General features: G+C 27.9%; 2 protein-coding genes across 5 annotated transcripts in view; both read left to right on the top strand.

Annotated features, from left to right (window-relative positions):
- The window catches only part of LOC126907737 (cytochrome P450 4C1-like), an 89,221-nt gene that overhangs the window by 16,320 nt on the left and 45,441 nt on the right, over positions 1-27,460 (top strand). The window lies entirely within an intron of this gene.
- On the top strand, positions 2,296-25,661 carry LOC126907741 (cytochrome P450 4C1-like). 4 transcript variants are annotated; one of them, XM_050689311.1, is made up of 13 exons: positions 2,296-3,648; positions 8,372-8,569; positions 15,138-15,274; positions 16,699-16,789; positions 18,978-19,166; positions 19,986-20,052; positions 21,750-21,876; positions 23,309-23,381; positions 23,444-23,550; positions 23,624-23,692; positions 23,761-23,929; positions 23,991-24,170; positions 24,238-25,661. In XM_050689311.1, the coding sequence occupies exons 1-13, from the start codon at positions 3,579-3,581 to the stop codon at positions 24,426-24,428; spliced, it is 1,668 nt and encodes a 555-aa protein (XP_050545268.1). In that variant the 5' UTR covers positions 2,296-3,578; the 3' UTR covers positions 24,429-25,661. The 4 variants fall into 4 exon arrangements, with proteins under 4 accessions (XP_050545268.1, XP_050545269.1, XP_050545271.1 ...); XM_050689312.1 differs by having other exon boundaries at positions 2,298-3,648; positions 15,138-15,247; positions 24,238-25,660; XM_050689314.1 differs by lacking the exon at positions 2,296-3,648 and adding an exon at positions 7,914-8,009 and having other exon boundaries at positions 24,238-25,660.

Here is a 27,460-nt window from a genome sequence, read left to right as displayed (position 1 = left end):
TATTTTTTTTTTTTTTTTTTTTGTATCTGTTACCACTTTTTCTCAGCTTTCACTGGACCGATTTTGATGAAAAATACATTTAATATCTAGTTTAAGATATTAATCTAAAAATTAAAAAAAAAATCTCCTTTATCAAATAAAAAATTACTTAACCAGCTTTCTCCATTTGAAAATTAAAATAATTTAATTCTAACATTTTTAAAGTATTTATTGTCAAATTAGGTTTGATATGATAATAGATTTCAATTACAAAATTAAATAATTTTACTTTGTAATTTATTAATTCTAAGCTCTATTTGTGTGTGCTACTATGAATCTATAATATTCCAAATTTTTTGGTAACATTTTGCATTTTAGCTTCGATGCGAAGCTGAGAAGGTATTGGTTTTACTATAATGTGTTTTTTTTTTTTTTTTTTTTTTTTTTCCACNTGGTTTTACTATGATGTGTTTTTTTTTTTTTTTTTTGTGTCTGTTACCACTTTTTCTCACCTCTCACCGAACGGATTTCTTTCAATGATACGTCAAAAGATCACAAATCGTATCTAGTCAAAGACATTACCCTCAAAAATTGAAAAAAATTCCCTCGTTCCCCGTAAATGGAGGAAACCTCCACAAAAATTACAAATTTAAAAATCGCTAATTTTCGAAATTTTTTCAATTTTTTTTACTAAAAACTACCGTAACTTTTTCAAAATTGAACATATCAATAAAGTTTTTTTTTATAGATGCTTGATGTTTTTAACTATCATTTGATATATTTTTTTTGTAAATTTGACCCTTTATCTGCCCACAATATATATCTTAAATTAAAGCTAATGTAATGTACTTTAATTTGAAAAAAAAATATTTGACCTTTGGACTTGTCTTTATGGTAAAAACGGCTACCAAATGCTATTTTCGTGTGAAAATTCTCGATTTTATTATTTATATTATATTTATCATTATATTTGATCCAACTATGCCACGTCACCACTGTGCCGCAACCCCCCTGTGCTGGGTTTTTTTTAGTTTTTATGTTTGACGTGTTTTTGTAAATTTTTAAAAAAATTTTTTTCGTATTATAAAATTAACACTGAATTGACTTTATTTTGTAAGTTTTTAACAACAAAATTATATATATTGACTTTTTATACATAAATAATAAGTAAATCAAAAAATTGTTCGGAATATAATTTGTGTAAAATATTATTTTAAACAACTTTTGTTTTTACAATTTTGTTGTGAATCCATTATTTCATGCGCTGAACTAAAAAAACAAGGAAAAATGTATGGTTATCCAAAATTTTTGAGTTTTCAAACTTTAAGCCTTTTGTGGCAATCTTTTCTGATTTACTTGAAACATTGCGTACCTCATTTTTATAAGTATTGGAACTAATTTTGATTGTATAATTTTTTAAAATTAAACACTATCTAAAGATTTGCATCGAAGCGTTTTATTTTGATAGTGATTTTAATCACTGTCAGATATCATTATACTTTATCCAACTATGCGACGTCACCACTGTGCCGCGACCCCCCTGTGCTGGGTTTTTTAAAAAAAATTATTTTTAATTTCAATTGAATTTAACAATGAATTTTTACAACTATAATCTAATTTTATAATATGCTCAATTGAGTAGATTTTTTTTACAACTTCTTGATTGGTTTTCTTAGTTAAAATAAATCTTAAAAATTAGTTTAGTTCTGAATATTTCAATTGTAGAATATTTTTAAACAATAAAAGTTACTAAGAAATGATAACTATTATTTTTATTATGTTATCTATTACGATAAAAATGCAAAAAAATATTGAGCTTTTCGGATACATTTACTATAAATAGTAACTATAAAATTTGCTGACTGCATATTAATATTATCAATACCATTTTTTTAATTCTTAGTAATTATTCATTAGAGAAAAAAAATTTCTTTATAAAATATTGCAACAATCCCTTTAATTTTTATACATGTTTGTCATAGAGGTAACAAAATATACTACATGTACTAGTACATATATAAAGTATATATGTATATATAGTATACATTTACTTTATAATTTTTTATTATTTCTCCGTAAAAATTAAAATATTAGTTTCATACCATATTTAATTGCTATTATAAATTTATTGATATAAATAAGTTACTACACCAAAATTTGAAGAATACATGGTGATTATTTTAATGCAAGTCAGTAGATTTATATTAATGTAATTATTATGTTAACAAAATTTTCTTAGAATAATCCAAGAAAACTGTAAATTTTAAAAGAAAGTTAGTACATTTAACTAATTTTTGTCAAAAATTCACTTCACACTTTTCTGTAATCATCCATCGAAATAAAATAATTTTATAATCAATTTTTTAAACTTTAAATGAAAAATATAAACAGCAATAAAGAACAAATTGGTTTTTCTTTTTTTGAAATAAGGCACGAATTAGTCAGAAAGCTGTTTACAACACTTGCTTGAATAATAATGCCTTATTCACCTATGGTATTAATGGACGAATAGCATTTATGAAAAGATTTTTTTATTTTAAGCTTGTTACAGTTTATTTCATTGTCCCAAAGTTATTGAAACGTCTCATATTGTAATTTTTTCAGTCTTTTAGATTACCTCTTTTTAAGTGATGTTGTCGATAGGCCACATAGGTTTTTTAGAGTTTATTCATTAAAGTAGGTGTTTTATTTTTAGCTATTGAACATAAAATAATTGGTTGTTTTTATACAGTATTAAAGTAAACACTGTACTATACAGATTGTTCTCTTTTTATTTATATAATAGATTTTTATACGTAACTTAAGAAAATAATCACTGAATTAGTCTAAAATGTCGCTGTAGCAAGTCGGATCCCTTCATTGAAGATATAAAATTTTTAGGAGGTTTGGTTAGGTGATATAGTAGTTGGAGTTTTCTGAAATGTGTGACATGGAGCGTTGTCTTGCTGGTAATACCAAATTTTGCGTCTTTCAAAAACTTTTTTTTAGAAAGAATCATATAATTCTCCATAATTTGAATGTATTTGTCACTATTTACTGTTCCTTGTACAAAATGCAATTCTCCAGTTCCTTTTCCTGACAAGTAGCTCCAAATTATTATAGAACCACCGTCATTCTGCACTTTTGCAGCAAGATAATTGCTATTATATTTCTCACAACTCATGCGTCTCACTCAATTTGGTCGATTAGAGACGAGTTGGAACGATTACGTTTTCTAAATAAATTAGTTGAAATAACATAAAATATACTTTTAAATTATTTTTATTCAGTAAGTAATCGAACGGTTTATGATAAAAAAATCACTCTGCATATACATGTTTATTGTAAAATTATAAATATTATAATGATTAAAATTAAAACAAAATTGTATGTATTTTACACCAAAATACTATTTTTTCATTTATCATCGTTTTTCGTATTGTTATTATATTTTTAAAATTTTGATTTATTTTATTTTGTCTATATTTTAGGTCAAATGATATAGAATTATAGAAGGGTGGGGGTAAGTTCCACATTTTAACTCCCTTTTACAAAAAATTATAAAAACGATTTATGTGTTAGCTTTTGTTGTCAATCCAATAAGTATGTGACGTAATAAAATGATCATGAGTATAAGGTCACAGGTAACTGTATTCAAACAGTACGCGTCGTACATCTACAGGGTGTTCAGTAAGTCAGTGTTACATATACACACATGATTATTATACAAATAATTTTCCCTACTACCTGTGATCCTCGTCCATTTTATACCATATTATAATGGGCACACTGGCACCTACCTTTTCCGATGTGTTATCGAGCCGGCATGGGAAAGTACGGTTTTGTTCAAAAATGAATCTCTTTTTTTCATCATCACTATTCTTCACTATCATCTCATCAAATTTTTATCGTATTTTTACAAATACACGATGGAGGAGTAAGTTTTCAATTTGTCTTGGCCATGATCATGGCAACACCTCACAATTATTATCTAGACTTGGACATCCTCAACAATATGTAATATGATATATTTAATCTTTTTGTATTTCCGCATAGTATGCATAGTCAAATTTATTGTTTTCTTTTTTGGTTAAATCGCCATGATATCTGTATTTATGTTATTTTATTAGCTAATGAATATACATATAATATGTATATGGGTTAACTATAATTTTATATTTCCTCTTATATCTTTGGCTATAATTTAATTACTATTAATATACTCAATATTTTAATGTAGTATTTTTGTTCTCTATATTTTCCCTTTAATTTGGGATCTGTGTATTTTTTTAATTAATTTGTTTTTATGTATAGTTCTCTTTTTAAATACTTTTGTTATTTTACGATAAAAGAAAAAATTGTTTGTAACATTTAATAAATTTTAATAATTATACCAAATTATAGTTTATTTATAGCCTTCCCCCCTAGGATAAGCTATCAAAATTCCTGGTGCTCTGACTTTGCCTCGACCCAGGGTGGACCCTCTTCGGGGTCCTTGTATGTTAAACTATACCATAATGAATTTAGCTTACAAGTATATTAAAAGTAATTATAATAATTATATTAAGAAAATCCTTTTTGGTATTTTTTAGTTTCATATATTTCTCAATTTATCACTAATAATTATTGTTTTTAATTCATCCTTTTTAAGGTATAAGAAAATCAACTTTATTTTATAACAGTATAATACATATTTAACTAGCTTATAAATTAAAAATGATATAATTAAGAAAATGACTGGTCACTGACTATTTTTGACACATTATTTAGGAAGTTATTATTATTTTTAAATAAAGACTGGAGATGAGATGACAATATTACATATTTGACATTTTTCGGCCGCACCTTTCCTCTCGCAAAGGTATAAAAATGTTAATAACTTTCAAAGTACTGACTTTTGAACAACCAAAAGATATTTTTTCTTTATAAAATTAAACAATTTTTTTATTATATAATTTTTTATTTTATAAGATAGTTAAATGTGTATGTTGTAAAAACAATAAATTATTGTAATTATATCAAATAATCAAATAAAACTCGAATATGCGAAAATATATAGTTGAAATAGATTTTATTAATACACAATTCACTAGTCATAACAATAAAAATTACACGTTGACTTAACTGTTTGGTGACACACAACTATATAAATTTATATGGACAATCCTGTAATATTTAATAAAAGTAGATAACCAGTTTTATATATTGTTTAACAATGTTATACAATTTTAATAATATATTACAAAAGTCATTATGAGTAATATGATCAAAATGAAAACCCTATGTATAATAAAGACAACGGTTTCATCGACAGTTTTATGCTTATAATTAGTACAAAAACGAAGCAATAATTTAAAAAATAATTGCTTACAATAGTATGTAGTATTTCATTTTCGTGCAGAGTAAATACATCAAATTAAAATTAAATTTTGAAAATTACGTAGTTTGTAGATTTTCCATAATACGTAAATTATAAATTTTGAGACTCTGTAAGTGGTGTTAGAATTATTTCTTCATTATCAAATTTTCACCAGACATTTTAATTATCTAAAAATAACTACTATGTAAATTTGAAAATAATTCGTTCAGTCACTTTTGTGTAATGAGATGACAAAGTTGGCTATTTTCAGTAAAACCATGCATATTCAGAACAAAAAAAAATATGAATGATTCAAATACAATATGAATTAAAAGAACACAACAAAAAGTTTCTGAAAAGAAAAAAAAATTTTTTTGACCTTAAAATTTTGTTATTAAAATACTGTAAAATTTCGATGTTGAAATAAAATCAAAATTCATAACTTATTATAATCATAAAAACTGCGCTATCTGGTAAGAAAACAAAAAAAAAATTATTTTTGTTGTCAAAGACCTTTAAAAAGTCTATGATAAAATTTTCAAACCTTTCTGAACTATAGCCACACACACATTATGCGATCTCACATTGAATGACACTAGGTTTTTAAACATTTATAAATTCGAATTGCAAAATTATATTCCTTACCAATTGTTTTATACAGTCATTATAATAAATTGGAACTTTTATTTGCAAATAACGAATATTATTGTTAAAAATATTTATTGTTTTAGAAATTCTCCACGATGGTAACTAACAATGTACAATTTTAAACTTGTGTTGAATCTAAGAATATACGACTATTAATTAACATGTATTAATTAAATATAAATACGGTATGAATATACCATATGTTGGTCAATAGCACAATCTATAAAATCTGGTTTATGTAAAAAATGGATAAATGAAAACTTTTGTTATTTTTAACAATGAAATATCATTAGTAATTTGATCTCAAATTATTACACTTTATCATCTTATAACCAATGATAGTTTAATCGGATGAAAAAATTAAAGCAATAAAATTTGTTTCTATATCAAATTATTAAGTTAAAAACAAAAGTTCTTATTAAAGAAAATTAATGTTAATTTTTTTTACCTCTGAAAGGATAAAAATAAAATTATTTGACTACATGATATCGTAGTTTTTTGAATCAAATAACTTTTGATCTACAAAAATTTTAAATGTTCAATAGTTTCAGGAAGAATTAGTGGCTTACTCAAAATTAATCATCACTCTGTATATCCAACTACATCTTAAATGAATATACTCTAGGTTAATTGTAATAAACTTAGAATTTACAATTTTTTGGGGGCCTTTCAAGCTTTATTTATTTTTGTATAAGTTTGCTGTTTTTATGTAATTTAAGAATTTTTAACATTATTTTTAGTTTCTAAACGGAGAACACTTCTCAGATACATACTGAGTGATTGCTAAGTGAGTGTTACCACTGGTTCTAGTCCAACATATGTGTTTTTTGTTCCTTTTCTAACTATAAAATCAGCTTTTTCATTTCCAGTCACACTGTTGTGTCCTAATACTCACGCTCTATTTTTGAGTAAAGTAAATAATTAAAAAATTAAATGTGTAAATCCAAGGGCAGGTTGGTAATTTATTATCTTCACCGTGGCCCATGTAGAATATACTTTTGTATGCATAAACCAAGGTGGAATATTAATTGATGGAACGGTAATGATGTTTTATGGCTAAAGTTTAATTTTTTCAAGTGCAGATTTTAGAGTATTACTATCAATTACTGTATTTATTAATTCATTTCTGATCAGCGTACACACCAAGATAATTTCACATTCATTACGTTTTATATTCAGTGGCAATAATATTTAGTTATGATTAAATATACTTAATACTAATTAAAAAATTCTATTACCATGTGGTAGATAAATGTTTAGATTTAGCTTATTTATTATTGTAGATTTTATCCAAATTTTACATTCAATAATATTACACATTATACATTATGAATACTTAATAATTTTAACCATGTACAGTTGGCTTAAAGCGTTGGCTAATATTATGATATATAAAATAATTTTATATACATTTCTTTTTTAACATAATATTTTACATATTAGGGACAATATATTGATTATAAAAACTCTTAAACCTTTTAATAAGATTTAGCTTATTTTTCAATATAAAAATTGTGGAGGCAATGATATTTATTTAAAAATTAAAATTCTTTGTTACTGGAGCTAATTTTATTTGTTTAGTACATTTTCTCCATTGAAATAGTTAATAACAAAGAATTTTATTATACATTAAAAATAATAAATGTAAATTTTTATATTATAATATGCTATCATACATCATATAAATTATAATTATGTGACATTCCCTTTCAAAAAATACATTACGCTTAGGTCTTTCCCAAATAAGAAGGTCAAATCTAGTAGAATTTATTATATATATACATATATTTATACTTTTTGTTGTATTTTCGTGAAATTAATTTATAAAAATAATTTAAGCTTGGTTTTTATTCGTTGAAAAATAATAATTAACTGTATACATTTTTAATAAATTACATTGTTTTTTGTTAAGTAAATTGTAAAATATAATTATGTATTGCCATTGTTTTGACAATAACTGGTTCTTTGATTAATTTTATATCTATAAGTTATTTTAACGTATTATGATTCATTTCACTGGAAAATACTAAATTAATTATAGCAGGTATCTGTTTATAAATTCAATATTGACGATAGCTAATATAATTTTACGAAAGAAAAAGCAAGTTTTCACAGCGTCACTCAACATTTTACATCTTACATTATATCTCATAATAAAAGTGTGTAAATAAATAAATATATTAATAATTGTTTAAAAACATATAAATCAGTTTTTAATTGTTTCTAAACTATGTATAAAATATCAAGTATGAGTTATCGTCAAATCAGTCATAATTTGTTTCAATTTTCTTATGTTGTAAAATATTAAATAAATATTCAGTTTCATTCTAGTTTGTTTGACTGTTCTAAAATTTACCGCTATTAGAAAAAAATTAAATATGAATTTCACATTTTATACTTCAACAGCATATACAAATACACTGAGCATATCTTGGCAAACAAAAGCGGAATTAGTTAGTTGCATTATCATACTATTTTTAGTAATTTTTTGGTGTCGCATCAAATGGAATCGTAGGTTTATTGATAGATTTGCGGCTAAGTTACCAGGACCTCCATCATATCCATTAGTTGGTTCAGCACTAGAATTAACGGGAACAACACAAGGTAAGCATAATATCAATATATAATTAACTTATAACATTCTCAGTACTTTTATCGAAACGGAGATATATTGAAAGAAAGAAAGCTTAAGAGTAGATAACAAATATATGTTTAAACACAATTTCACAATGTGAAATGTGAAATGTGAATTGGTCATTAGAGGGCGGCATTTTAACCCAACGAAACCTAAACATGACTACACGTGTAAAGTGTGTGCAACATAAAAAATGCCTCCCCTTAATTCACATCCTTAATAAGTAGTTTATGTGAAATTTGAAATGTGATGAAAGTATAGACTATATTATACGTAACATCGATGTTACGCTTAATCTCGTCTATTTAAAATTTAGAGTTTAATAATATAGTTATAAAGTTATTTTATAGTGCAATATTATTTGCAACTACAATATCTGATATTGAGTCAAATTCTATTCATTAGTTCAGTAGCACTTCAATGTTTGCATAATAGATATTTTTTCGTTAACGATTATATGTTATTGAGCCTTTCTAATTCAAAGTATTTACTTTAAGTAGTTAAACATTTTTGCAAACAGACATTTACGCTAATGAGTAATCGTTAATGTATCTTTCTAATTAAATCATACACGAACTTGTTTAAGTCTGTCAATGATTAGTCTAATTGGTCGGGGTGGGATTATAAATTATTAGAAATTTAGGAAAAAGAAAAAATATATGACGAAAACGACGGACCATCATTTTTCAACGAAACCCAAGAAAATATTTATAGTTCATGGACTTCTCAGTGGCCAAAACCAAATCATGTTAAAAAAATTACGAAAATTAGCGATTTTTAAATTTGTAATTTTTTTGGATATTTCCCCCATTTGCGGGGAACGAGGGAATTTTTTTCAATTTTTAAGGGTAATGTCTTCAACTAGATACGATTTGTGATCTTTTGACGTATTTTTGAAAGAAATCGGTCCAGTGAGAGCTGAGAAAAAGTGGCAACAGACATAAAAAAAAAAAAAAAAAAATCATAGTAAAATTAATACCTTCTCCGCTTCGCATCGAAGCTAAAATTAACCTATCTTCAGTAAATTTATAAACATTAACTTTTGTAATATTTGTACTAGCTTCTTAAAAATAAACGTATAATCTAAAAATGAAAAATACGTTGTTATTTGTATATAATAAATTTATTTCATAATAATAATAACTATTAATACTTTAATAATAATAATAATAGTTACAAGGTTCATAATAAATGATAAACGTGTGCAAAAATTAATATTAAATTATACGGACGGTTCCGTCAAAAGGTGTATATGAAAATACATTGTCTGAAATTACTAAAGCATATGCAGTTGTATTAGCAGGGAACTCGGCTGATGCTTCAATTTCAATACGTAGGTCAAAAGACGAGACTGTTATTGTATCGTTCTGCTTTGACATGTCAATCACGGCAATTGGTATTAAATTAAGAAATTGTTCTTTATTTACTAAAGGTGAACACCAAGGTCGATCATAATAACTCTTTTGAAAATTAACATAGTAGAAAAATAAAATACTAAATAGTTTACAATCAAAATTACATCTTAAATCATTATATGGATAAACTTCTGAATTTAAATGGACTTAAAGATTTGTTAAATTACAGTGATCGAATTCAGACATTGATTAACTTTCACTATTTTTACGGTCTATTTGAAACCCTACTATAAAATATCGGGGCTTTTGAAAATTATTTCATGTTTTAACGGTCCACGAAAACGATTTGTTTTGTGGTACAAACGGATATTCACACAGTTCCCAATTTCTATGGGCGCAATGTATAGGCTTTTTACTATCTAAATCTCTAAGTAATTTTAATTGTTCCTTTTCGGTCACTTCGACGATTGACATATTCCATACAACTTTTGTTAGTTTAATTGATACTGTAGACAGTTTTTCTTTTGCTGCGGTACTCGTGTCTATTAGCTTGACAACCTCAGTATCACCAGAAGTTCCCGTACAAGTTCTTATACTGCATTTAATTTTTTCAGAGGACTCGTTTGCATCAAACAATTTGATTACGTTAATGTCTGATGAACTCCTCGTACATATTAATGATTGAGTACAGTTTAAGAGTATTTTTTTATAATCTTCGGCAAACCCTAGTATATGCGACAGCGGTATAATCCCAGAAAAATATGTACAGTCGAAAAAGTCTTTATTGTCTTCAGTAGTAATGTCCTATGCTGCAGTGTGTAGTTCGTTAATATCAGTGGGGTTATATGAACAATAGCCTTTCAAAGAAGATGTAACGCCAGGGTTGCATACTTTTTGTATTTGAGTACCGTTTATTTCATAACGTATTTCAGAAAATAAATATGCAAGTTCATTATTAATAAATCTAGAACTGGACTTCATACCATCAGGTTTTTTCATTTCACCTTCCAAGTACAAATAACTGGCACTTGGTAAAGTGTAACTGTCCATGTTGCGAATTTCATATCGTATTTCATCATTTTTACCTAGCGCAGTGGAGCTATACGGTAAAAATGATTGTACCTGTTGACTAATTATATTACACTGATCGACATAACTTTCCGTCACGTCTAAACATAAATCGTCCATGATTTCAAAGAACGTTAAACGATTTTAAAAAGGATAAATTACGTTTGCTAATGGACTTATTCGTTTTTTCTTTTAGCGGCGATTTTCACGCGGCTTTCTTTTTAGGTAAATATGATGTTGTCTCTGCTCTAGACGATTGTGACCTACGTATCAGTCGACGAACACCGGAATATATATTATTATTAAACTTAAGAGCCATGGTTCTAGGTACGAATGTGAAGGCGGAGAGTTAAAGTTTCCCCTCTCTACTATTTTACCATATTGAGACTGTAATGTAACTTCAGCGTTGTATACGGTGGTTGTGTTTAGCGGATAATAAACTAACGATTTAGGCACTTCTATAATTTTGTATCCTGCTGGGACAGAAGGAAAAAATGCATGGATCGCTTTGCTTGATTGTCCATTGTCATATGAACCAGTCGCTATATTACACTCGACATACATAATATTAACTTGTTAAATATCAACAATGTTTGTTGAAACATGACGTATGTTAGGCCCATAAACTTGTTTATTAAAACCTAATAACCGCGCGATATTATCAGTTACCGTAAAATCAATGGCGTTACTACACGTCAGAGCACTTTTCAATATAACTTCGTCTGGTTCTAAAGAAAACGATTGAACGTATGGTTCCAACAGTTTTCTTAATATGGCTTCTAACTGTGCCAATTCGTATGATCCCGTTGGTATTGTAATTTCTGTTGTTACACCCTCAAAGTCTTGAACTCCGATTTTATTACAGTCAGTTGTAATATTAGGTATTGAGTTATTAGTATACAAGCTCAAAAGACAAATTTCGGCACCCTCTTCAAATTCCAGAGGCGGGTAAAAACTGCAACTCAATTGTGACGAATTACCGCTCAACATTATTGTAGCCGATTTCATAATTTCTGACTTAGAAATTTTAGACACAAATGACCACAGTTTATCGCTCTATCATCTTGATACCGTAAATAGTTGTAATTTACAGTACACCCGTTAAAATATTTCTGCAACTCTAGCGGTGGAGCTAAATCACCATCACTATCGAAATAATGTACTATATTGTTATTTTTCTATAACACGTCCAATGAGTACTTGGCTCGTTTTGTTTGCTTAAATTAATAACTGCACTCTCGTTTTTTAAAGGACGTACAGGCAATATGTCTCTGCTAAAGACCCCTCTAAAATAAGGTATTTTCAATAAATTTGCATATTATATAATTTGATAGTCATATCGAACAGTCTTTGGCAGATTCGATATTAGTTTTTTGTCTTGGGCGGTGATAAAAATAAACCGGTACCGTTCTTATAAGGTTTAAGGTATAAACCTTTGCCGAGTTTTACTGTAGATTCTTTATCGCTTGCTTCTCTCGCATCCATGATTGTACGTATAATATTACCCGCCCCACCAGCTAGAAATCCTAACGCCGATAAATTGGCGAAAATAGGAATAAGAGGGAGCACCCCACCAGATTTCGGCTTTGGTATTACACGTGGTGTATGAGAAATGCTACCACAGCGAGTTTTTTTGCGAGCAGTGGTCAACGCAATTTTTATTAATTTTGTAATATCTTTGCCGGCTGTCTTTTTATGTTACTTAATGCCTTTTTCGCTTCGGAAACTATAGTTTTAAAACCACATCCCATGCCTATTTTACGTTTTGCTTTCATGGAGTTGGTAACTAAGTATGCTGCGGTCTGTTCTTTAAATCCAGAGTCCTTTGATTTAACAATGTCCCAAGCCCCGTGTTCTAATACTTCGTCTGTTCTATATATCTCTGCACTCGAATGATGTTTATCGTAAAAAATGTCGTGAGATTTGAAGAATTCTTCGAGTTTTTTTACCCCCACGTCACCCCTTGCTAAACGTTCTTTTAACCGGATGCCGAGGCCACAGTAATTATTACCTTTGAGGTGTAATTCTATATGCAATTTATGCCACTTTTTCTCAGCTCTCACCGAACGGATATCTTTCAACGATACGTCAAAACATCACAAATCGTATCTAGTCGAAGACATTATCCTCAAAAATTGAAAAAATTTCCCTCGTTCCCCGTAAATGGGGGAAACCTCCAAAAAAATTACAAATTTAAAAATCGCTAATTTTCGAAATTTTTTTTACTAAAAACTGCCGTAACTTTTTCAAAAATTAACATATCAATATAAATTTTTTTATAGATGCATGATGTCTTTACTTATCATTTGGTATATATTTTTTGTAAATCTGACACTTATCCTGCCTACAGGGAGAGATTTAAAATGGTAACTTTTTTACAAAAAATTAACTTTTTCAACTTAACTTTTGAAAATGTCCCGGAAAGACTGACACTTATATATATATATTAAATTAAAGCTAATGTAATATACTTTAATTTGAAAAAAAAAAATTTGACATCTGGATTTGTCTTCATGGTGAAAACGGCTACCAAATGCTATTTTTGTGTGAAATTTCTCGATTTTATATTTTACATTTTTTACTTTAAAAGGCTATAACTTTTTAAAAAATATATGGATCAATACAATTTTTTTATGAGAAATAATATTTTTAATAATCTCTTTTTCATTCGACATATTTTATCTTAATCAGGATATTAATAAGGAACTACCAGATCATGTGGCTTTTGGAATAATTCACCAATTTATTAAAATTAAACACTATCTAAAGATTTGCATCAAAGCGTTTTTTTTTATAGTGATTTTAATCACTGTCAGATATCATTATACTTGATCCAACTATGCCATGTCACCACTGTGCCGCGACCCCCCTGTGCTGGTTTTTTTAATCTAACAATTATGCTTTAATTGCTACAATGTTCATAAAGAGAAAAATTGTTTGGTTGAATAAAACTTACAGTATTATGTATCTAAATTATTTTTTTGTCATGCCGTCGGAGTTAAAACCCTTAAATTTAATTTCTTATATGATAACCTCTATTTTTAGTTTGATAATATAAAAATATTTACTGACCTAATTTCTTTTGTTAATAGTCTAAGTACAAAATGGTTAAATTTTCAATAAAAATTATAATATTCGTCATTGCACTTTACTTAAATACCAACTTACACATTTGGTTAAGGTAATTTAAAGTATTTGGTGTTTTTTGAAGTATTTGGATATAAATTTTTAAAATAAGTTATCTGATAAGTGTTAATAACCACAAATAATAAGAAAATTGATCAAACATTTAAAGTTTTTACAACGGAATCATTAAAACTTATGCTCGACAATTTTCTCGGGTCTTCCCTATATTTAATAATACTAAAAAAAATTGTAATATAGTAAAATTAATCAATAGTGTTAAAACCTAACTGCTTGATAGTTATTGATCAGAAATTCAATTAAAATGCTATAGCGTCTCAAATTTTAGCTTCGACGAGATGCTGAGAGATTTTGTGATGATTTGCGTTTTTTATTTTGTCTTTCCGTAATAATTGTCAGTTAAGATAAGTACAGGAAGGAGTTAAACGTGTCCGCCTAAACATGTAAAAAAATTCAATTTTTGAAAATGATCTTGGACGTCTGCGTTCTTTAAACCGATATTAAATTAAAACTTTTGATATGAACTACAATATTCAAAAAATATTTTCCCCCCCTGCCGATTTTTCAACTATGAGAAATGGGCCGTCAAATTAATAAAAATCTTATTTGAAAAATAATTGTAAAATTTAATAGATTTGCATAAAATTGTTTTTTATGACAACGATGTTAATAACTGACATATATATTTATTTATTCTTATTATGTCACGTCCCCATTCTGCCGCGACCTTACTGTGCTGGTTTTTTTTATTTTTAAAAAATGTCCACCAATTGTTCAAACATTTTTAACTAAAACTTTAGAAGATATGTTTTTTGGAAAAACAATATCATAAATAAAAACGACAAAAAAACAAATAAATATCAATAAAATACAAATGATGTATATGTCTGAAATTGTGTGGTTGCTTATTATTATTGTTTAAAATAAACATGAATAAATATAGTGTTATAACACATAAATTGATTTTTAGATGTTATGGAAAAAATAATTCAGTTATACGAACAGTACGGCCCGAAACCATTTAAAATCTGGTTGGGTTCTACACTTGCATTAAATGTAATAGAGCCAGAAGATATACAAGTACGTTATGATGTTTTCAAAATTAAAGTAATATTTTAATGAATTATACTTATATTTAATAGTTTTTTCTAGAAATAATTTACTATTTAGAAATTATGATTCTAAAATGTTGCGCTTGTCAATATATAGAATAATATATTATTTCAAAAACGGATCTAACGGAAAAAATATGAAGCCAGTTTCGAAACTCAATGAATAATTTACCTAAATATTGTAGACGAGAAAAAAGGTTTCATTATTCGTTGTCCTGTATTATGTTTAATAATTATAAAGTACTTTTTTGATTCATCCCTCATATCTTATAACGGTGTCAACTTGATTTTTTTAATTTGCAACATACATATTTAAAATGCTTATTTAATAGATAATGATTTAATTAAGAAAATTACTAATTTATAACAACTTAGATCTGTACTTTGAAAGTTATTAACATTTTTATAACTAGATATTAATACTTAGGCGGGAGAAGACGTGTGACAAAGAAATATCTAATAATAAATGTATTTGTTCGCGCCAAGTGCGAGATTCGTATTGATAGTGTTTGGCGGTATGTGTGCAGTTAGAAGATGGTGCTCATACGCCATTAGCTATTAGGACGCCTTATCTACGGCCGTTGTCAACCAGCCGTTGAGTTAGAAGTGTCATGTTTTTTTGATAACAAAATTTAAAAATAATAATATTATGAACAAGATATTGTATAAAATGCAACACTTATAAATCATAAAACTTGTAATCAGAATATAAATAAGGAAATAGGAAATAATGTAGTTTTTGGAATAATCCATTAATTTTTTAAAATTAAACATTATCTACAGATTTGCATTGAAGCGTTTTTTATGCTATTGATTTTAATCACAGTCAGTTATCATCTATACTGAACCCATCTATGTCACGTCCCCACTGTGTTGGGTTTTTTATGCTGTAAAATGTTCATGGCTTTTAACCGAAACTTCTAGATACTATATTTATATTATTAAACATTAGATTTAGATTTTTATCATTCAATTTATTTACAAAAATCAAATGTATTATAGTCAACCTTTGTATTTAATTAAACAGTTCTATTCGTTAAATTAAACAGACTGCATTTGTGTTAATGATTATTTATTCATCTATGTCGGTAATTTAACATTAATCAAAAATTATTTATTAATTATCAGTTGCCCTTATTTCAAGCCATACGGCAAAGTTTTTTTTTGGTATGGTTTTTTAATAATTCTAAGCGGCGAACAATATTCATTATCACTATATTTATCATTAAAATTTTCTTTGCATTTCTTAGAATACGGCAATCCTCCTCTATAAGTGAATAATATTCACTAAATATTATAAAATAAAAATAATCTAGATCTTATTAAAAATCTATAATTTTTAGTATAATCATGAATTAATATTCATGATTATACTAAAAAAAAAATATTCATTTTCTTAGAAAGATAATATTTTTTCAGATTATATTAAATCATTCTAAAGCTCTCGGAAAAGATAAAATAGTCGATATTTTGAATGATGCTCTTGGAGAAGGATTACTTACTGTTCCTGGTGAGGAAAAATAATAATTACTTATATTATACTTAGTTTTAATTATTATTGAGTTGGACATAATACCCTTGCACTCAGACCTGTTGGTCCATTGTGCACACCTCATTCCGAATTGTCTTGAATCGGTTTACACACTTAAGTGTTATTACTTTATACTATTAATTTTATTAGGGTGGACTATCAAGTCAATACCTGTAGATAATCAAAGAGTCCTGTCTTTCTGGTAAAATTAAGTATCTCTCTGGGTCTTAGGTTTTTAATCTCTCCTTTTTAACACGCTTATATTAGTTTCACATGTATGTGTGTTGTGTGTTACTCTCCACGCGCCACGTGTTATTATGCTCACGAATCCCGTCGTCTATGGCCTCGAGACTAAACTGTCGTAACGCATTCACCCCACCCCGCTCACCACACGACGGGTTTCAAACACTATAGCAAACACTATTCCTGTATAATTTTATTTTTGGTTTTCGTACCCGTACATGCGTGTGTATTATCAATATTATATATATATATATATATATATTTATAAACAAAGTTTTATTGTTTATTATTAGATGTAAACATTTAAAAATTCAATTTTTTTTTGAGTTAATATACATGTATAATATATAAGCGGATACAAATACAGGTAGCTAATTGGTTTTTTATGACGATATTCGCAGGTATATAGCCTTTATTATCAATGGTCATAAATCACATCGTTGTGTGTTTTTAAACACACTAACTGGCATTACAGATATTATATCTATTGATAGTCATTATTTACAATAAACACTCCGTGACTGTGACAGCAATGTCATAAAAACTAAAAAGTTAAAAATAAATATAGTTTTAAAAAACTGAAAAGCACGCTTTTAAAGCATATCGAACTAAAAAGTTAAAAATAATTTTTAAAATAAGCTTAAAACAATAATGTACAAAAAATACTGGTATTATTAAGAAAAAAAGCGTGGGTGCTTTGTGCCATATTTTTCGTATATTGAACGACCGAAGCTTTTCTTCACAATAATACTAGTATTTTTCGTTCATTATTGTTTTAAGCTTATTTTAAAAATAATTTTTAACTCTTTAGTTTGATATGCTTTAAAAGCGTGTTTTTCAGTTTTTTAAAACTATATTTATTTGGGAAAAGGTTTAATTAAGTAGTTTGATTTGATGTGGACAAGGCTTCACATTCGCATATTATGTAAAATGAGTCTTTCTCTTCTATTCCACACTTCCTGTACAATAATGATTCCAATATCCCCATTGCGTAAAGATGTTTAAACAAGTGAACATGTCCCATTATTAGACCAGACAAAGTGTTTACTTGATGTTTAGTCATGTTATTAAGACCACCCAGCAGTAGACCGGGGATCTTGATAAACATTTTAGATTGTCTAATTACTACCAAGTACTTTACAGATTTTCCTGTATTGTTCTGTGTACCAATTCTTGGGTAGCACTTTGAGCGATTGTTCAGTGAGTGTTGCCATTATCTTAACCCAATCCAACCCAACGTCATTATAATAAAAATGAATAATATATTGTATAAGCTTCGATGCGAAGCTCAGAAAGTATTAATTTTACTCTCATATGTTTTTTTTTTCAAAATAGATGCAAATCATATTTAGTTGAAGAGATTTTTTTACTTTTTTCTGGAAAGACGGACACTTTTATATATACCTTAAATTAAAGCCTATGTAATATATTTTATTATAAAAAACAAATTTGACCTCTGGACATGTCTTTGTGGTGAAAACGGACATAAGAAATAAAAAGAAAAACGTACGATTTCCGTGAAAAAATTCTCGTTAAAAGTAAAGAAATATACAACTACTTTATCATTTTTGTAATATCTTCGTAAAAATTACAATATTAAATTATTGAATATCAATGTCATATTAAATTTAATTACTAAAATTATTATTTATTCATATATAATAATTATAAATCAAATAACTAATTGGGATATACAGATTTGCATCGAAGCGTTTCTTATGATAGTGATTTTAATCACTGTCAGATGTCATCTATACTTGTTCCCACTATGCTACTTCCATACTTGCAGTGACCCCAATGTGCTACCGTTTTTTTTATTAAATAACAAATTGTAGAGAAATATTTTAATAAAGAAAATTAAATAGTTAATTTAAATATTGTTGCTGTTTTTATGTAATTTAAGAATTTTTATCATTACTTTTAGTTTCTAAATGGAAAACACATCGACGGATTATCTCTCCTTATTTTAATACTTCTCAGATACATACTCTTTTGCCAATTTTCAATGAAAAATGTGCAGCTTTCATAATAAAACTTCAAAAGGAACTGCGAAATTCTGAGTCCTTTAATATTTGGGATTATGTTCATTCTACTTTTGTTGATACAATAAGTGGCAAGTGATATTTTTAAAAATAATTTTTATTTTAGTTATATATTCTATAATTGATTTCTATGATAAATTTATTTTTTAAATATATACAATTTGACACGGTACCGTGTTTCCCTCAGCCGCACATCACGTTATCAACCTAAATGAAAGTGTATCTGGATTTGAATCATAAGTGCACGGTAGCTTAGTAATAAGGTTTGTCTATACAACGCCTTGGATCGCGGGTTCTAATCCCGTACCGTGCCTCTTTTTTCACATGATTTCCCGTACACTTTTTATAACCGGCCGTCAATCCCCGGTGTTAAATTTTTTATGAAAAAGTATGCTTTTGCTTTGAGATTTATAAAAATATTAATTTTTATTCAAAAAAAAATTGTATTAAAAAATATTTTGAAACCTAAGAAGGAGAATAGTTTAAGTGCAATATTATAACTTTCGATACGAAGCAAATCAATGTTTAAGTTAAAACTTATGTTACTTACTATACGTTAAAAAAAATTTGTCCCAACGACTTAACTATTATATGTCTATTATAAGACTTATTCTACGTAAAAATAATAGATTCCGTAATTAAAAACATGCAATTTTTATAGAAATATTTTTGATTTTATATTTTCAACCTTAAATTGATATAACTTTTTAAAAATGGATGGATCAATTCTATTTTTTCTATAAAAGTTTTATATATAAATAGTACTATAAAGTATGAATAAGGACCCCCCCTAACCCACATGTTGTGGGTTTACCCTGCCATGACAGATTTGACGTGACGTTGACGTTCCATATAGTGTAAATCGACCTTTATACATATATTATTTACAGAATCAGTACTGGGATATGAAGGTGCACAAGCTAACGACAAATCTGAGTTCAATGATTCAATGAAAAAGTAAAATATTAATTGAATTTTAATTAATAAGTTATCATTATACTTACAGTAGTTTAAAGAATGATAAAATAATAAACAGAAATTTTTTGAGAAATCTCAAATTTTGAATTTTTAAACAATTTAGCAATTTCTAAATGACCTCAAAAAAATCATGAAAATATTCATAATTGATTTTTACTCCATACATAAGCTAATTTCGTTTCGGTGTTTAGTAGATTCAATAGACTTTAGATGAGACACCCTGATGTTGATTGTTTATCAGTTTATACTTTATCTAACAATTAATAATTTCAAAACTAAACAATAAAATTGTTAAACGGATAAACGGCAAATGGTCTCTACTTTTATATAATTTTATTAATAAAATTGATTAAATATCGCTTATACCAAAAATTAAAAGTTAAATATTTTATAACTAAATATTCAAAGAATCACTAGCGCTGGTGTGATCGGAAGTTTTACTATTAAAAGTTACTATTTTTGCAACTTTTTTAAATTAAATTCATTAAAAGAACATTTAAATTGTCTAAATTTTCCAAAAATTTATTAAGTTGAACATATATTATTATTTTAATAAGAACTAAGTTAAATATTTAGGCATTTTTTTTGTTATTTTTCCGTAATTCTTATTGTGAAATTGCTAAAGAATTTCTGAAAACTCTTTGATATTAGGTTAAACTTTCTTCTGGTTATTTAAAAAAAAAACAGAATTAATGCTCAAACCTATAAATTTGTAATTAGTAGTAGTAAATTCCAGTTTTACTGGTGTAATAAAAATGAATGAAAAATCATTTGTTCTGATAACACCGCCAAATAATTTTGTAAAAAAACTTCGAGTAGTATTGGATCAACAGAATATACTTACTGCAAAAACTAAACAAAAAGTTTCTAAAGGATTTAGATCATCTTTCCCTGTGGATAGGGGATAAGAATACTTAATAAGAACAAAATTTAGACGGGTTGTCCCATCTTGGGTATACGCAGGGACAACAGAAAGTAGTTAAAAACGGAGAAGGCCTAAGGAATAAAGTATTTGATACCAGTCGGACAACTTGTGCGGTAGCTGTTTCACCAGTCATGTGTACAGGTCTACCCAACGCTTGTATTGTCAACGGTGTAGGGACATCACCATTTAACTCTAGGCTGGACTCGTGTATAAGGGAAAAAGATGTATACAAAGTAAGAATAGGTACTTGGAATGTTGGAACATTAACTGGTAGAAGTAGAGAATTAGTGGAAGTATTGAAGCTTATGTTCTAAAAAAAGGAGCTTGGATCCTACTTTTTATAACACTTTATTAATAAAATTGGTTAAATGTCGCTTATACCAAAAATTAATATTAAATATTTCATAATTAAATGGTCAAAGAAACACTAGCGCTGGTGCGATCGGAAAATTGTTGGTTACCTCATAGTATAGACAATATCGCTTATCCCCTTTTATATTTTATCCATCAGTATATTAGTAACAATATAATTATTATTAGTATAGACCAATATAATTTAGAAAATACTGAATATTAATAACGACAATCAAATTAAAAATTTCCGTTCCTGGGTCTCAGTATGTCTAAATCCAGCCAAAAGTTATAGTTTTAAATAATTGCTTCAGAGAGTTAAATGTTGTCTCGAATAATTTTATTTAATTTGATAAAATAAATTTTATATTCAATTATTAATCAATGAAAATTTATTAAGAATTTCAGAGAAAGTTATTGGAAGACTTATTAAGCCATGGTTGTATTTTGATTTTATTTTTAATATTTATAAAAAAATTACAGGCTTGGACCAAATGTATGAAAATTTATTTAAATTTCCCAACAAAGTAAGTTTTATATATATTAATATATAATAAATAATATAAATAAAATATATTTATTTATATTAAAAAAATAAATTACTGATATTTGACGCATGCTTCTTAAATGGGTAGTAAATGTAATGTCGTAACACAGAACAGCAAGTAAAAAAATTTGTAAGAAGATGAGGATGTGATGTGCTGTCTAGGTATTCACGTGCGTGTTGTCGTACAGCAGTCACCGTGCTCGGCTGACACTTCGGGTTAGCTTTGGGTGTCGAAAGGCTGTTGTTATACAAAGGGAATAAGGGTAACACTTAAATATGAGGTGCAGACGATGTGCAAGACACGAGTACTTTGGTTATTAGGAGAGGATAATGAAGTACGAGGTGCAGACGAAGTGCAAGACACAAGTACTCTGAAATGTTGTGAAAGAGAGTAGATAGGTTAAAAAGGAAAAAATAAAGACTTTACTTTAAGCAGTAAGCCTCACGGCGACAACAGAGTACCGAGGCTGATGAATGACACAAGGCACTGGAGTCGACTGACCACGATGGTCAGGTCTTTTGGGTTTTTATAATAATTAGAACTATTGCCAAATTGGCAATAGATATTATTTGTAAATTCATCAGTCTCAGGAAGCGGATGTGTTGTCTGTATTTTATTATAATAAATCTCACAATAATGGTAACGTGACACCATCACAGTAAAAAAATTAATTCTAACTAACTCTAGTGTTTGATTTATAATAATTGTTTCAAGTAACGAATAATAATAAAAATTTTACTATTGTTATGGCGTTGATTATTTAATAACTTTTACCAATTTCCAATAGGAACCAGAAAATATTAACTATACTCAATTAACGCTGTTCTTCATCCAAATTGACTTCATTTAGCTGCATCGTTAGCAAAGTGATCTTATAATTTATACAATAATAGGTACTTGCTAGTTTGGTAACTTGCATTTAAAAGTTATTAATCATGGTTAATAACTGACATTATATTTATTAAAATAATATCAGTTGAAATACAAATTTCACTTCATCCGCGTGTACTCGTAACATGATAATCGATTTATATCATATGTAATATTATATTATGTATAATATTTGAGTGTAAAATTAACTAGTATATATCCTATAATTTTGAAGTAAGTAAACCCATTATTGTTCAATAACTTAACCAATTACTCTATAATACTATGAAAATTTATTAAATGATAATAATAATTTTCTATTTGATATGCTCATAGCGCATTTTTCTTTCCATCCATACCTTCGTCAGAAAATTTTGCTTCAACTGTTAATTAACGGTCATAAATTTATTTTTCTTATAGTCCAATGTACTTAAATTGCTTACCGGAGACTTTGCTATATTAGTATTAGTATATAATATCGTGTAAACAACAAACGTAAAAATATATATATATAATTTACGAATAACACTATTTTTATTAGATAATTAAAGAAAAAAAAAGACAATATGCCCAAAAGAAGAAAGACAGTTCTTTAAACTTATACAGAAATAAAAGTAATGATCTGCTTAAACTATATTTCATTTATGTTTAAAATAAATATTGATTACTATTGTAGACGAGCAAAGAAAAATATTTTTGGATGTATTATTGGAGTTAAATGATAAAGGAGCAAATTTTTCAAACAAATATTTAAGAAATGAAATTTTAACTATGATGATTGCAGTAAAATAATATTAATAAAATCTTAATAAATTTTTAAAAATTCGATTCGTGTAATAACTTTATTTTTTAATAGGGCAGTGAGACTAGTTCTATAACCAATTGTTTCTGTATTTTAATGTTAGCAATCCATCAAGACATTCAGGTAACATACAGTTTTATAAGTGATCATCGATATTTTATCATATTTAAAATATAATTTCAAATTTACAGGACAAAGTTTATAATGAAATCTACCAAGTAATGGGAGAAAGTGATCGAAAAGTAACAATTGAAGATACGATTAAGTTTGTATATCTGGAACAATGTATCAAGGAAACTCTTCGATTGTACCCCGTAGTACCACTCTTACTGAGATATATTCAAGACGATGTCAAAATAAGTAATTTTTCTGAGTGTACATATGTGTAAATCTGCTTATACTTGTGTTTTTGGTTTTTAAGGTAACTACACAATTCCAAAAGGCACAACTATAATTATACCACCAATAGCCACCCATCATTTACCAGAATTATATACAAATCCCTGGGAGTACAACCCAGATAATTTTGATCCAGAAAATGTTGCAAAACGACACAAGTATACTTTTATTGCATTTAGTGGTGGACCTAGGAACTGCATAGGTAACATGTGAAAAATTGATGTCACCATAGAATAAATATAATAACTTCGACATTTATAATAATTTAGGAGAAAAGTATGCAATGCTATCAACAAAAGTTCTGCTATCAACATTTTTACGTAACTTTAGTGTACATACTAAATGCAAAATGTCTGATATAAAGTTAAAAATCGAGTTTACGATGAATAGCGTTCATGGATATCAAGTAATGATACGCCTAAGAGACAGAAAACCAACTTACAAAGTAAAATTAAATTAGAAAAATGTTTAACTTAATTATATAATACACAATTATTATCTTATTCAGTTTTTTAAAGACACTATACGTATTTAATTTTTTGTGTATGTATTATCAATGAACGGTTCGATGCCAGTTCTTCATTCATAAACTTTTGTGTTGACTACCGTTAAGTGATCAGCACACGTTCATACCTCACCATTAGTTGTCACGCCATAATAACGAGAATACTATCAAGCGTTGACAACAGCGTACATTCAATTTTGTTTCCCCGCAAATAAGATAAATAAAAAAATAATACCCTTACACAAGTTTCAATCACCCTCTAACGCATTTCATAAAACGACCACATAAAAAATTCTTTCACATTGACCAACAAAAAATATTTCAAGAATCTTACCCGAGATCGCTAAATCAGTTTCTCGGGCTATAAAAAGCCTTTTATAGCCTTTTATATTTTTCGCCAAAAGAAGGAACAACGCTCCTCTCTCTCTCTCTGCTACAAGCACGACTACGCGTCTCTCTGGAGTTCTCGATCATCTGCGCGAGTATATAGTTCGCTCTTGATTACAATTCTATATCAAATCTACACCATTTTACATTACATTTCTAATCGTTGGGAACTTAAAGGAAATATTATACATCTTATTTTCGGTCGAACACTGTTGATGATACAATACATAAAAAAATATTTGTATTTATTTATTTTTATATATATACACACTTCAAAATATATATGATTAGATTGCTCTGTGTTCTTTTACTTATTGAAGCGCCACAACCTGGCTGGACAGAGTACTAGCACAATAATATCTCAGTGAAAGTTTTAACTAATTACAAAACTTCTCCAAAGTATCTCTCCACTTTTCGATTAGCCAGTCTGATTTCAGACACAATCCGGACCATCGGAGTGTAGGGCACTAAAATAACTTATTGTGCATAAATCTATAGTACAGTCGCACCTAACCTAAGTCATCCTTCAAATTATTGAAAAGAAGTAGGCCACATATCATAAGGGTCTTTACATAAAGTTAAAGATATTATTTGAGATTTCATGTTGGCATAACCAGCCACGGAATACGAATAAATCAGAGTCGAAATAATATACTAATTATCTAAACAATTAAGAAGTGTCTCTCCAGTTGTCGACAAGCCAATCTGATCTTAGCCTCGGTGTGGTCCATCGGAGTGTAGGACATTAATATAATCTATTGTGCATAGAGCCGAAATTGAGCTCTCATCTATCCTAGATCACTCTATGGATGACTGATAAGACGTAGGCCACTTGGAAATAGCTTATTGCACAGAACAATTATGTTATTTAGAATTTATTTATTGATTTTACAAATTATTAAATCATAAATACTTTGGTATAAAACACCAGATACAAAATCAAAGAGTTTACTACATAAATATACAAAAAGGCTTCACATAAAATACCAAAAGTGTAATAAATTTAATTTTCACCTTGAATAAATTTAATATAGAGTTGTATTACAGAAATAATTATACGCGAGTTAATATAACATATATTATGTAACTTCAAGTGCGTTTACTAACGCACATACATCATACCGCTAATAGTGACATCAACTACATAGTTCATCACAGCAGAATATTTGTCTTATCAGGATAATTAGAAGGTAAGTGAAAATATTTATTTATATAACAAATCTATAATAAACTCTTCGCCAAAGGATTTTTAGTAATAAACAATTAATGTGAGATAGGTCACCAGAAGTAAATTGACTGAAATAACAGCGTAAAAGAATACAATACTCACATAAATACTTATATAAATCCGTATATAAATTTTTGTGCGGGAGTTAAATACTAAACTTTTGATGACATTTCACCATTACTCATATACAGGGTGATTTTTTTATCATAACCCACTGAATTACTTACAGAATAATAATAAATTAAACATTTTTATTTTCGATTATCTTTAGTTACACATCATTCTTGAATTATTAACTATTTAAAAACTCAAACATATTTTTAAATTCAAAATGTGTTCCCATTTAAAAAAACAAAGTTGACACCCTTACTAGGCATAAGGAATGAACTTAAAAAGTATTACATAGTTAATAATTCAAGAATGATGGGTAACTAAAGATAATCGAAAAAAAAAATGTTTAATTTATTATTATTCTGTAAGTAATTCAGTGGGTTATGATAAAAAAATCACCCTGTAAATCAATCATGCTTTTGTAGACATACATACCCCGAGATGTTTTTCTATTTCATTCTATTATTTTCCCTACCCAATAACTATAGCCACTCTTACTTACTTTAAACCAAATAACCACAGTCGATACTTTCTTAAACTTCCCAATGTACCACCATTCTTACTAATGAACCGCCCCAATCCTTTCTTTATTTTATTACAGAGCGTGTTCTGGGATGGTGTAGGGGTAAAAGGTTGTGGCCCCGGAATAATTAAAAATGGAGATCTCCCCTCTTTAACCTAACCAAAGTTCTAGGGGGACCCATATGTAGACTAGGATCCCTCCACCCTATAAACATAACTCTAACTTACGTTTCCCCCTCTTGTAAACCCAGTGAACTTTCTGCCATCTGCGAAGGGGATCCTTCGTAGTGGTGTTATAAAAACCCAAAAAAGCATTTCAAGGAGAATGGAGAGGTGGTTTATCTATTCTAGGGTGGTGTAAGCAGAACCCTATGTAAACTAATTTATAATCTATGGAGAAAGTAATGTTACCCTACGTCTTCACACCTGTAGTTTAGTGGTGAAGGTAAAAGTACTCAAACTTTCCTAGAGGTCGTAAGTATGATGGAGAACCCTACATTATTAAAAATTAGTGGAAAGGCTAAATAAAGAGGTCTTATTGTAATCACTTAACCGCCTTGTGTTGTGTGTACACCTTGTTATTACCTGTTTTCCAAAAAAAAGGGGGTCGTTGTAATATAATTTGTTATAGTTTGCAGTAAGTTAAGGTTAAGTAGTGACCACCGCCAACACCGTTCTACGCGTATCGTTGATAATTCCTAGAAAGATTCACGAGTAGTAATTGGGGCCACGCCGAATG

This window comes from Daktulosphaira vitifoliae, unplaced genomic scaffold (assembly GCF_025091365.1).
Source record: "Daktulosphaira vitifoliae isolate Bord-2020 unplaced genomic scaffold, ASM2509136v1 Scaffold_5, whole genome shotgun sequence".
Lineage (NCBI taxonomy): Eukaryota > Metazoa > Arthropoda > Insecta > Hemiptera > Phylloxeridae > Daktulosphaira > Daktulosphaira vitifoliae.
The sequence above is the reverse complement of the archived record's forward strand: the minus strand, read 5'-3'. Positions and strand labels throughout refer to the sequence as shown.